The 13,581-nt window shown below is 48.9% G+C and overlaps 1 protein-coding gene across 1 annotated transcript; it reads right to left on the reverse strand.

Annotated features, from left to right (window-relative positions):
* Positions 1–3,801: 3,801 nt before the first annotated feature.
* Positions 3,802–13,528, reverse strand: zgc:136971 (S9 family peptidase). Its single transcript, XM_067240272.1, has 21 exons — positions 13,498–13,528; positions 13,102–13,219; positions 12,838–12,982; positions 10,848–10,923; positions 10,618–10,693; positions 10,012–10,160; positions 9,748–9,882; positions 9,570–9,661; positions 9,305–9,342; positions 8,026–8,217; positions 7,837–7,937; positions 7,682–7,733; positions 7,288–7,376; positions 6,716–6,857; positions 6,490–6,573; positions 6,291–6,371; positions 5,895–5,983; positions 5,540–5,733; positions 5,304–5,406; positions 4,972–5,078; positions 3,802–4,651 (listed from the first exon to the last, which is right to left on the reverse strand). The coding sequence occupies exons 1-21, from the start codon at positions 13,507–13,509 to the stop codon at positions 4,549–4,551; spliced, it is 2,178 nt and encodes a 725-aa protein (XP_067096373.1). The 5' UTR covers positions 13,510–13,528; the 3' UTR covers positions 3,802–4,548.
* Between the last annotated feature and the right edge of the window lie 53 nt (positions 13,529–13,581).

Genomic DNA, 13,581 nt, shown 5'->3' on the forward strand with positions numbered 1-13,581 from the left:
TCAGAGGAAAGAAACTTTCATTCATCAGAGAGGGACCAGGCAAGCTGCTCAAATACACACACACACGTACACACACACACACCTCATTATTCATGAGGAGATGCTGCTGGTGATGATCCACCAGCAGTCTCCACCCTGACCCCTGACCCCTGCAGTGGCAGAAGCTGGGTTCGCTCTCCCTCAGCGGAGTTGCGTCTGTGAGGAATGGTCCCCACACACTCCTCCATCTTCCTCTCGTTCTCTCCCAAGTTCCTCACCTTCCTCTCACCTCTCCTCAGGGCTTACCACTCTCCTCTGCCATCATCCCTAATCTCTCTCTAATTTCCTCCTCCGCGACCGCCATTAGTGTAACTAACCAGCACATTCTCAGGTCCAATCCCCCCCAGCCATGAGTCTTCAGAGGGTATAGTCATCTTCTGCCAAACAGGCCTGGAACCAATAACCATTAACAGCTGAACAGCCCTAAAACAGAGTAGATGGGAAAGGAAGAGGAAGAGGAGAGGACAGAGAGAAACAAAATCTCAGAGACAGACAGATGGACAGACAGGCAGGCAGGCAGGCAGGCAGACCCACACAGGGCTATAGGTTCAAACTTGACAGGGATACCTCAAAACCAGTGAAACATCTTTCTAACGTGGTTCGTGACCTGCTGGTGCTGATAGAGAACAGACACACACACTCTCACACACACACTTCTCCCAGGGTTCTATTTTCAGTTGTGGTTGTGTATAGGTCGGATTGGTGATCGCGTTACAGTTTGTTATTGCACTCTTTTCTGTGCTGCTGGTTATTCCATGAAGACTCACACACACACACACACACACACACATACCCACTACACGGCTCTCAGCACCTCCACTCCCCAACCCTTCATTGCTGAAAGGAAATGTCAGTTGTCTGTGCTGTCAAAATATAGTTTCTTATTTTCTTTGTGCGGCGACTTATAATAAAGTGGCTTGTGGGGTTGGGGGGGGGGGGGGTTGTGGTTGAGGGTTTGAGGGTTGTGTGGGTAGTGGGAGGAGGAGAGGAGGGCGGCCAGGATGAATGCAGGGTCTGGCTGTAGGCGGGAGACAGAAGAGGGGGATGCGGGGTGGGGATGGGAGAGGAGAGGTGGTGATGACGGGGGATAAGGGGTCTCCAGGAGACGGATGACAAGTCCTGGGAGGACCCCTCGTCTCTTCTCTGCTTAGCCCCCCTTTATCTCTCCTGTCTACAGGCCAGCGCTAGCGCTAACCTCCTCACTGCTAATTGATCCATGATAGTCCTCCAAGGGTACAGTGGTGAGGCACCAGTAAGACCATGTGAGTGTGTGTTTTTGAATGTGTGTGTATGTATGTGCAGGGGACGGGGGGGTGACCACCTGACAGAGTGATGGATGAGTGTAAGAGCATGATTGGATAAACAGGAGTGCTGAGTTGCGGTGGTACTGTGGGTGTAGAAGGGAGATTAGTCTCTCACACACACACCCCACGCACGCACACACCACACAGCCTGAAGTGATGCTGTTACTGCAGTGATATTGTGTCATTAATGGTTACAGTACAATGATGCTGTTACTAGTTAATTCATTTCATCACTAGTGACAGTACGGTGATGCTGTTACTACAGTGACATCATTTAATCACTAGTTACAGTGCGGTGATGCTGTTACTACAGTGACATCATGTCATCCATCACTAGTTACAGTATGGTGATGCTGTTACTACACTGACATCATTTAATCACTAGTTACAGTGCAGTGATGCTGTTATTACAGTGACATCATGTCATCCATCACTAGTTACAGTATGGTGATGCTGTTACTACAGTGACATCATGTCATCACTAGTTACAGTGCAGTGATGCTGTTATTACAGTGACATCATGTCATCCATCACTAGTTACAGTATGGTGATGCTGTTACTACAGTGACATCATTTAATCACTAGTTACAGTGCGGTGATGCTGTTACTACAGTGACATCATGTCATCACTAGTTACAGTGCAGTGATGCTGTTATTACAGTGACATCATGTCATTCCTAGTTACAGTGCGGTGATGCTGTTATTACAGTGACATCATGCATCACCAGACTCTAAAGGTCCGTTCACATCAAAAACGATAACAATAACTATAACTAGTTATCCGCATATTTGAAATGGAAGACAACATTGCGAGAAGCTTAGCGTCAAGGTTGGTGTGGATGCAAATATAGTTATCGTCCTTGGTGTGAATGGGCCTTCATGCTACTGCTGTTCCCTGGTCATTGTGATTGCTTGTTTAAGTCAACCAATCTTATTTCTTTCTGGCCTGAGAAAGTTGGATTGAGTGAAACGCCCTTCAGACTGTACAAAAGCAGTTTCTTGTGGCAGTGACCTGGATTCTGGAAAGCTCTAGTAAACCACAACACACATGCACACACACTTATAAACATAATTTCCCTTAACAGATATACAAGGAGAACATGTTATTTACCATGTTTTCAGTTTCCTCACGTAAAACCGATTTCTGTAATCATTTCCAGAATGCTCCATGACAGTATATGAGAAATGATAAACTGATAAACATTTACTGAGACAAACATGCAGACAGGCATGCAGGCAGGCACACAGACAGACAGACAGGCAGGCAGGCAGGCAGACAAGCAGACAGACAAGCAGGCAGACAGACAAGCAGGCAGACAAGCAGACAGACAGACAAGCAGACAGACAAGCAGGCAGACAAGCAGACAGACAGACAAGCAGACAGACAGACAGACAGACAGGCAGGCAGGCAGACAAGCAGACAGACAGCTCAGGAACTTTGTAAAAGTGAGGCCCCAAGCACTCAACTGAAAGAGGAGTAGTGTTCCACCCATACTCAGTTTGACAGAAAGAAAGAGAGAATGATGGACAAGGATAGAGGGAGAGGGGGGAGAGAGAGAAAGTGGAGGGGTTTGTGTGTGTGGGGCGTACATTCCATTTCATTAAACAACTCCCTATAGAGTTTAACCGATGTAAAAACTGATAGTATTCTGTTTGCCAAATGTATGTGGCTAAACTTATTAGTGTGCGTGAGAGTCAGTGTCTATGTGTGTGTTTGTGTGTGTGAGGGTGTGTGTTTTGTGTTGAAATTAAGGTAAACGCATCCAGACTTCTACAGCAGATTGAACCAACAGAACCCTGAGAGATGCTGAGGTGGCATCCCCCCCCCCCCCACACACACACACACACACACACCCTCCATCCTCCTCACTCGGTGCCATTACTTCCTGCCTCTCCTCCTCCACTCCTCAGGGCACTGGTGGTGGTCACTCACATGTTTTACACATCAGGGCCACCGACCGACTGACTGTCTCCGGCTTTCTTTCGCCTCTTTTCCACTTCCCCTTTTCCTGTGCACTCCCCTCTCTACCTCTTCATCCTCCTCTCCACCCCTCTCCTTCCTACATCTCCTCTGCTCTTCACACCTACGTGCTTCCAAGACGTCCCTGACCTAGTGGGCCTGGCGCCCCCAGACATGCCAGCGCCCCCTGCTGTCTCACTCCAGGCTGACACTCTCAGATCACACCCCGGTTGCCAGGTTTAGATTAATAACTTAAACCACATGTTTACAGACGACCATGAAATACAGTTAGGTTGGGTGCAGACTGGGTTCAACCCACCATAAATTATGTTAATATACAGAACTGAGGTACTAGTGCTACAGTAATGGTTTAGTTTTGTTGCAATATATATATGTGTCCGACTCAATAAAATATATTTCTTTCCCTCATAAATCCCTTTATGTGATTTGGGTAAAGGTTTTTTATCTGGCCATGTCTAGAGACATTCTACTGGTTGGGCCACTCCTCCACATATAAAGTACATACATCATAAGGTAAGTAAGAACATTTGTAATTTCATTGAACGTAAAAGAAATCGCTGTTCTTCATTAACAGGTTGCCCCGGTTTACATTTTCTAAGAATGAGGATAAAAACAGCAAGTAATTTAAAGGAACAGTTTAGTGCATTTACATTTCTAATATTAAACTCCAGTGTGCTACTAGTCATTGACTTGCAAACTGTCACTCCACATACATTAGTTACAGTCATAAACTGTGAACCAACCCTCCACTGACACCTAGTGGTCACACACAGCAGTGCACTTTCATACAAACAAAACACTGATCATCAACACTTCTATTCATGTGTCGTATCACAACCAATTGCAAAGCTTTTAGCACCTCAACTGACATTGTAAATGTTACACCATAGACAAAACTGTCAACATATTTGTAAAGAATGCTGTAAAGTAAAACGTTTTGTGTAGTCTAATTGTAGTCCTAACAACTCCCAAGGTTCAAAGGATATAATACACGTTTGTCACATATTGCCCACCACAGTAGCTTGCATAAGACAGTGATTTTTTACTGATTTCAATTTACACGCATCCATAAGATCATCTTAGTCTATCTACAATAAAAAAAGGTTTATCGGCAAAAAAAAGTACAGTCAGGTACAGTCATCCATAATCCAGCAATAGGATGTGTGTGTATGTGTACTGACATGGTCGGTGTCTAATAGTGTGTGTGTGTCTCCAGTCCCAAGCTCAGGTGAGATGCTGCTGGAACCACAGCACCATGTTGAGGAAGCAGTCGGCCTGGGTGATCACGCCCGCTAGAGAGTGACCCTCCTCAGCAAACCACAGCAACCTGCAGGGGGCCATGGTGATCAGTATTAGAAGTGTGTGTGTGTGTCTGACCTGACAGGGCTGCCCCTGCTCTTCAGGTGTCTGTAGAGTGTGTGTGTGTGTGTGTGTGTGTGTGTGTGTGTGTGTGTCTGACCTGACAGGGCTGCCCCTGCTCTTCAGGTGTCTGTAGAGTGTGTGTGTGTGTGTGACTGACCTGACAGGGCTGCCCCTGCTCTTCAGGTGTCTGTAGAGCGTGTGTGTGTGTGTGTCTGACCTGACAGGGCTGCCCCTGCTCTTCAGGTGTCTGTAGAGTGTGTGTGTGTGTGTGTGTGTGTGTCTGACCTGACAGGGCTGCCCCTGCTCTTCAGGTGTCTGTAGAGTTCCAGTCCCTGGTGGGGGGACACCCTCCTGTCTCTGCCCCCCAGCAGCAGCAGCACTGGAGTACTGATCTGCACACACACACACACACACATACGACAGCAGAGAGAGAGAGACGGAAAGAGGAAGAGGGAGAAAAAGTGAGAGACAGAAAGTGAGAGAGAAAAAGGAGACAGAGAAAGAGGAAGGAGAACAGAAGTAAGAAAACAGAGTTAAAGGAAAGACAGACTCTGTATATATGTGTGTGTGTGTGTGTGTGTGTTTGTGTGTGAGTGTGTGTGTGAGAGTGTACCAACCTGCGCAGCATGTCTGATGGGTGATTTCTCCAGCATGTTGGCCAGGGCCTGGGGGCTGGGAAGCTTGTCATAGGAGTACTGCAGCCCCACACAGGAGTACCGCCTGGAGGTCACACCTCTGGAGACTCAACACCTGATACTTTCACTCTGTACACTTTAACTTTTGTGTGTGGATGTGTGTGGTTGTGTGTAAGTGTATAAGTGTGTGTGTGTGTGTGTGTGTGTGTGGGTCTGACCAGTCGACTATGTCGCTGGTTCCCAGTAGGGTGGCAGCGTTGATGACAGGATTCCTGGCTGCACATGCTCTGTAGAAGTCTGGGTACTGGCCAATCAGGTGACAGGACAGGAAGCCGCCGTGAGACCCGCCCATCAACAGCAGCTTCTTGGGGTCAAGGGTCAAGTCACTCTGCAGTGCAGTGAGAACGGCCCTCTGGGAGGAAGAGATCACTATCAAGTCTCCAATCACTACAAACATCACAGACCATGATACAGAAGACTGGCAGCTAGGGTCAAGGGTCAAAGGTCATGGGCTAGGAAGTAGGGGTTGGGAGCTGGGGCCTGCAGGGTGAAGATCTGCGAACAAGACAACACCTGGACATCCTTCACATCCTGGTCTCCAATACGACCAATCAGAGACAAAATGCTGTCCTGACCGAACCCTGTAGAACCTCGGTAGTTGACTGGAGAGAGAGAGAGAGAGAGAGAGAGAGAGAGAGAGAGAGAGAGAGAGAGAGAGAGAGAGAGAGAGAGAGAGAGAGAGAGAGACAGAGACAGAGACAGAGAGGAAGAGAGAGAGGAAAGTTAGAAGTTAGGGGTAGAAAATAGAATGGGCGGTGGGGGTAATGATATAAACTGTGATTGGACTAGAGTTGAGATAAGTAAGAGCCTCTGATAGACTGGAGAGATAGATGAGTGTATGTGTGTGTGTGTGTGTGTGTGTGTGTGTGTGTGTGTGTGTGTGGTGATGGGGAAGGGGGGGGATGTTACCCATGAGCACAGCGAATCCCAGCTTCGCCAGGGCTGCAGAGGTCACGTTCCACTCTGCATGGAACTGAGAGTGGGGCCCACCTGGTGAACCCACACACAGTGTATCAGCACAGCCCGAACAGAGGCAACCGAGCAGACAAGGACACAGTGAAGTGGAGCTCCTAGCAGGCTAGACTATTGAGACGCGTCCCAGTCTCACCGTGAGAAAACACCACCAGAGGAGTCTTGGAGGCCGAGCGACGAGCCCTGGGCCTGACCAGCAGGCAGCTGAACATCAGACCAGCTAGCAGAGGGACACACAACCATGCATCACCACTGAGGTTCTCTCCTTACAATTCTGTGGGTTCTGGGTTCACGACTTACAGTTCGGAAGGTTTCTAGGGTTCTCGAACACTACTGAGGGTTCTCTAGGGTTCTCGACTTACAGTACTGAGGGTTCTCCTCTTGGGGTGGTGGGGTTATGTCCATTACATTCCAGTCCAGGTCTAAAATCGTGCCAGGCTCACCTAGGGTCTTCCAGAGGACACGCGCCCCCTCGCCCCCGTGCGGAGCTAGGTACGCCACCCTCTACAAGACAGAAGGACTTCATCATCCTCATACCTGTAGAAACACACCCCACGCAAACACACACACACCCCACCCAAACACACACACACCCCACCCAAAAACACATGCACACCCCACCCAAACATACACACCCCCCACCCAAATTCAAACACACATGCACACCCCACCCAAACACACATACACACCCCACCCAAACACACATACACACTCCACCCAAACACACATGCACACCCCACCCAAACACACATGCACACCCCACCCAAACACACATGCACACCCCACCCAAACACACATGCATACCCCACCCAAACACACATACACACTCCACCCAAACACACATACACACCCCACCCAAACACACATACACACTCCACCCAAACACACATACACACCCCACCCAAACACACATACACAAACACACACACGTTACCAGGCAGGGGGGCCGGTTGGGGGAGGAGCAGGATACAACCATCAAATCTCGCTGGATGGTCAGAAGCTTCCAGCTTCCAAAATCAACACCTGGAGGGAGGGAGGGAGGGAGAGAGAGAGAGAGACGGAGAGAGAGAGAGAGAGAGAGAGAGAGACGGAGAGAGAGACGGAGAGAGAGAGAGAGAGAGAGAGAGAGAGAGAGAGAGAGAGAGAGAGAGAGAGAGAGAGAGAGAGAGAGAGAGAGAGAGAGAGAGAGAGAGAGAGAGAGAGAGAGAGAGAGAAGGACAAGTTAGAAGTTAGGGCTAGAAAACAGAATGGGCGGGGGGTGGGGGGTAATGAGATACTAGTGAAGGACCAGCAACAGACAGACAGAGGGGAGGAGAAGAGAGGCTTACTGCTAGACAGGCTGGTTACTCTCCTGGTTAACCGGTCAACCACATACACCTCCTGGTCAGAGACACAGAGAGCGGGGGCATTGTGATGAGGCTCAAAACAGCACACCATGTTGTGGGAGTGTGCGTGTGTTACTGAATGAGTGTGTGTCCAGTACCTTCCAGTTCCTCATGGAGCTGGTGAAGACCACCCTGTGTCCATCTTCTGACCAGCAGCAGGCGGGCAGGGCTTCATACAGACCCGCAAACTCACACCGGTCTGGAGATAGGGGAGAGGGCAGCAGGTCACCAAGCATGGAGGGGAAACGCATTCGACATCAAGTCTCAACATTCCAGACCGTCTGTACCTGGGCCTGTCCTGGGCCTGTGGACCACCTCCAGCAGCTCAGAGCTCCTGCCGGTGTCCAGGTGGTGGAGCTGAAGGCTGAGGGCCTGGCTGTGGGGCCCCCACACCTGGCCCTGCAGGTACACCAGCCAGCTGCCGTCTGGACTCAGCCTGGGGGACGACACGGAGCTGCTAGCCCCCCCGGACAGGCACTCTGGAAGAGGGGAGGGGGGTTGTTAGGGGGGGCAACCTTTTATCAATGACATTGAACCTGCCTTTGAATGGTCGTCCGTGTGGGCTCTATGTTCTCGCCACACTAAGCTAGTAACATTCTATTGTGGTTGAAACAAGCCTGTCTCTCTTCATTGTTTTACTTACTCTTAGTAGTTACATGGACTAAGGGAGTTAGTTGGCTGAGCGGTTAGGGAATCGGGCTAGTAATCAGAAGGTTGCTGGTTCGATCCCCGGCTCTGCCAAATGACGTTGTGTCCTTGGGCAAGGCAGGGACATTCTGTACTTACTGTAAGTCGCTCTGGATAAGAGACTAAATGTAAATGTAAACATCTGTTTTTGACATTTTTATTCAATAAATGTTATATATTCTTTTTTAAATTGAGACGTCTGTAATGTACAGCGACTGTTTTCTTATTGTCGTTGTGTCTGTATGACTATTTCCAAAATCCAAAAATTTATTTATTTAAAAAGGGGGTTGGGGAGGTGGATAGAGAGACAGTGGCTGTTTATCAATCCGAAGAACGCTACTTGCGTTCTTGAGAAGAACGTTCTTGCCAAGCTTGCAAGACCGCGAGAACGGTCTTGCAAGACCACGAGGACGGAGAACGATTTGAGATGCGTGTTCTTACAATGACTTCTGGGAAATCAGATGCGTTCTAGCTGACCAAGTCACCATCCGATGCATCCTTGATAAAAGGGGCGGATCAAGAACACTTCCGGGTATTTTTGGCATTCTTGGTGACTTGTGTTCTGTGGATTGGAACTGTACTTGGGCAATGAAAGATGACGTCAAACAAGTTCGCAAGAACACAAGAACGGAGAAAAACGTGGATTGATAAACAGTCAGTGTGTATGTTCCACTGTCCCACTGTCATGCATGTTCTAGATGTTTCCCTGCTCCAACACACCTGTTTGTAATGAAAGCTCATCAAGCTCTGTAGTAGCCTGATAACGACCCATTTATTTGAATCGGGTGTGTTGGAGAAGGGAAACATCTAGATTCTAGAACATACAGGCCAGTGGGCCCTGAGGACCAGAGTTGAGGACCCAAGGTATACAGCACTCACCACAAGTCCCCTCCAGGTCGAGGCAGTAGAGAGCAGACCTGGGAACAGAGGACAGGTTTCAGCAGTCTATAGGAGCCCTGGACAGTCTATAGGAGCCCTGGACAGTCTATAGGAGCCCTGGACAGTCTATAGGAGCCCTGGACAGTCTATAGGAGCCCTGGACAGTCTATAGGAGCCCTGGACAGTCTATAGGAGCCCTGGACAGTCTATAGGAGCCCTGGACATCTAAGGTGGGTGGAGTCTGAGGCTGTGTCCTGGTGCTCACCTGCGGTTGGAGCAGAACTTGAGGCCCAATCTGAAAGGCTCATGAAACCAGCCCACGAACACCACCGCCTGGCCACCTCGCGCCCACAGGGGCTACAGCACACACACAGTGGTGTGTTAATGGGTAAATACTGAACTTTTGAGTGTGTGTGTGTGTGTGACGTTCCCTTCCGTCTCACCTGGCCGGGGGACACATCTGAAGGAACCCCCTGTAGCACGCTGATGCTCCCCTTGACCAGGTCAGCCACGCACAGCACTGGGAGACTCTTACCGGCCAGGCCCTCACCCCAGTCCTCCCAGTACACACTCCTGTCCTGTTGGAAGACACAAAGCGACCAGCCAAACAACCATGGGTTAACAAACCATATTCCACTCTCTCAATTGAATCAATTAGCATTTGATGCATGTGTGACATGTGTATACGTGACGTGTGTGTGTGGTACCTTCCCAGCAAGTAGGTGCTCCCTTGCGGTGCTAGCTCCAGTGGAAGATGAGGCCATTGAGGCTGGGGCCTCCGTTGTGCCCCTGCTGGCCTCGGCTACATACAGCACCCTGCGCTCACACTCAGACCAGGCCAGACAGCCAAACTGAGCTGCACAGAACCAGAGAGAGAGAGAGAGAGAGAGAGAGGGGAGGGGAAACAGACAGACACAGTCAGAACAGAATTAGAATCAGAAAGGGTTTTAATCGCCATGAAAGTTTGCACAGACAAGGAATTTACTTTGGCAGGAAGGTGCATACATTAAACATATAGGAAAACTTAAATATGTGGTCTAACTATAACTAAAGGTACATAGTCCAGCAAATACTAAGGGGATTTAAAAATAAAATATACAATAAACTATAAAGTAGCCATAATTTACTATATAAAAATACAAATATTACAAAAGATACAAATGGTACAAAAGATACAAATTGTGTAATATAGTGCAAATTGCAATGTGTTTAAAGTCATTAAAGTCAGTGTGAGCCCTTGAACTTGTTGAAGAGGCTAACAGCCGAGTATCAGAGAGCCTGTGTCTGTGAGTACAGGCTATTCATGTCCTCACCGTCCTCATACACTCTGCCATGTTTGTTAAGGCCTGTCAGATCCAGACTTGTCCTCAGACCTCGACCGTCCCAGACCTGACACACACACACACACATACCATCTCATCTAGCATCATTAGATCTGTGGCAAAATCGACATTTGTCTCAAATCCTTGGGTGAGGAGGAAGAAAGGAGGCTAGGAGGAAAGGAGTCATGGGTTAGAGACTAGGAGAGGATGCTTCCTCTCACCTCCAGGTACTGATGACCGCTGGCATCTCTGACAACCGCACGAAGGTCCCCCGAGGGAGAATGGTTACTCAGCAGCCTGGAGGAGGAGCGAAGATATCAGAATCAGAATCAGAATCAGAAAGGGATTTATTCGCCATGAAGGTTTGCACAGACAAGGAATTTGCTTTGGCAGGAAGGTGCATACAATAAACATATACCTAAAATTTAAATATGTGGACTAACTATATTAAGGGTACATAAACTAGCAGTACTAAGTGGGATTAGAATAGAATTAAATATACAATAAAATATAAGTTGCCGTAAATTACAATATAAAAATACAAAAATACAAATATTACAAAAAATACAAATGTACAAGATACCATGTTGTAATGCAGTGCAAAAGGCAGAGTGTTTTAAGCAAGAAGTCATGAGTAAGTGTGGTCCCTTGGCCTTGTTGAAGAGGCCAACAGCGGAAGGGAAGAAACTGTTTTTGTGGCGTGAGGTATTGGTCCTGATAGACCGCAGCCTTCTGCCGGAGGGGAGTGACTGAAACAGGGAGTGTCCAGGGTGGGAGGAGTCGGCCACAATCTTCCTCGCTCGCCTCAGGGTCCTCGAGGTGTGCAGGTCCTCGAGGGTAGGCAGATTGCAGCCAATCACCTTCTCAGCAGTACGGATGATACGCTGCAGTCTGCTCTTGTCCTTGGCAGTGGCAGCAGCGTACCAGACGGTGATGGAGGAGGTGAGGATGGACTCAATGATGGATGAGTAGAAGTGCACCATCATTGTCTTTGGCAGGTTGAACTTCTTCAGCTGCCGAAGGAAGTACATCCTCTGTTGTGCTTTCTTGATGAGGGAGCTGATGTTCAGTTCCCACTTGAGGTCCTGGGAGAGGATAGTGCCCAGGAAGCTGAAGGACTCCACAGTGTTGACTGGGGAGTCACACAGGGTGATGGGGGTGAGTGGGGCTGTGTTCCTCCTGAAGTCCACAACCATCTCCACTGTCTTAAGAGCATTGAGCTCTAAGTTGTTCTGGCTGCACCAGGTCACCAGGTTGGCCGCTTCCCACCTATAATCAGACTCGTCTCCACCAGAGATGAGCCCAATAAGGGTGGTGTCGTCCGCAAACTTCAGGAGTTTGACGGACGGATGACTGGAGGTGCAACTGTTGGTGTACAGGGAGAAGAGCAGAGGAGAAAGGACGCAGCCCTGAGGTGATCCGGTGCTGATGGACCGGGAGTCAGAGACTTGTGTTCCCAGCTTAACGCACTGCTTCCTGTCAGACAGGAAGTCTGTGATCCACCTGCAGGTGGAATCAGGCACGTTCAGCTGGGAGAGCTTGTCCTGAAGCAGGGCGGGGATGATGGTATTGAAGGCAGAGCTGAAGTCCACAAACAGGATCCTGGCATAGGATGCTGGGGAGTCCAGGTGCTGTAAGGTGAAGTGGAGGGCCATGTTAACTGCATCGTCCACAGACCTGTTGGCTCTGTAGGCAAACTGCAGGGGGTCCAGTAGAGGGTCAGTGATGGATTTAAGGTGTGCCAGCACCAGGCGCTCGAAAGACTTCATTACCACAGAGGTCAGGGCGACGGGTCTGTAGTCATTATGTCCTGTTGGCCTTGGCTTTTTGGGCACAGGGATGATGGTGGAGGACTTGAGACAAGCTGGCACATGGCATGTCTCAAGGGAAGTTTTAAAGATGTAGGTAAACACCGGAGACAGCTGGTCAGCGCAGTGCTTGAGGGTGGCTGGAGAGACAGAGTCCGGCCCAGCTGCTTTGCGGGGATTCTGCCTCTTGAAAAGTCTGTTAACTTCACCCTCCTGAATGGAGAGAGTCGTCACTGTAGAGGGGGGGAGGTGGGAGGCCTCCTGGGTGGGAAGGGGTAGTTCAAGACTGTCCAATTGTCTTTCAAGAGTCCACTGGTGTGAATAGGATGTGAATAACCTAACCATAAATCCAGTCAGCCCTAAAACATAACAAGGATAGAATGCATGTAATTTGTGCTCTTACTCTCCGTGCAGAGGAGTGCAGGGTCCGGAAGGGGGTACAGTGAAGATGGGTGTTTCGGCTGTTTTGGGTCCGTCTGGTCCAATCAGGGTCCAGCTCTGCGAGAACCGCAGCCGGGCTCTCCTGGAAGTCTCGTTTTGACACCATTCTGGCAGAGAGAGGCAGGGAGTTGCAGGAGCACTGACCTACCAACTAACCAATGCTTAGGAAAATAAGCATGATCACACTATTATGGATAGTGTGTCAAAAGGGAGAGGTGCTGCCGACCTGTAGATACAGTGATGATTCTCTGGTTGTTCTTAAGAGCTTCAGTAACGTTGGCGGACAGAGGGGTCGGATATCCGCTGCACTGGTCATACACGGCGGCAATAGCATCGGACTCCATCTGGGTGATATAATATCGCAGTTTCAGGAGAATAGTTTGCGTTCTCCATTGCATGTCAATACAGGCTACAAATACAAACCATGAGTATGCATTCTGTGCATATCGTGTATTTGGTGCTAGGTGTCAATGTGGTTACATTGTTTCAAAGCGAACGTGTAACAACTAATGCGTTTCAAATATGTGGTTTGAAAATAACGGGTTGAGCGTTGTTTCATGCATGTCACAACACGTGCCAACTTCAGCATAATATTCACGGATAGAACTGTTAAGATTTTTACCAGGGACTCCATGTTGACGACGGACGATACCATTTTGTTTCGACTTGTAAAGTGAGATGAATGGAACTACACCGTAGAGGGCAG

This window comes from Osmerus mordax, chromosome 7, assembly GCF_038355195.1.
Source record: "Osmerus mordax isolate fOsmMor3 chromosome 7, fOsmMor3.pri, whole genome shotgun sequence".
Classification (NCBI taxonomy): Eukaryota; Metazoa; Chordata; class Actinopteri; order Osmeriformes; family Osmeridae; genus Osmerus; species Osmerus mordax.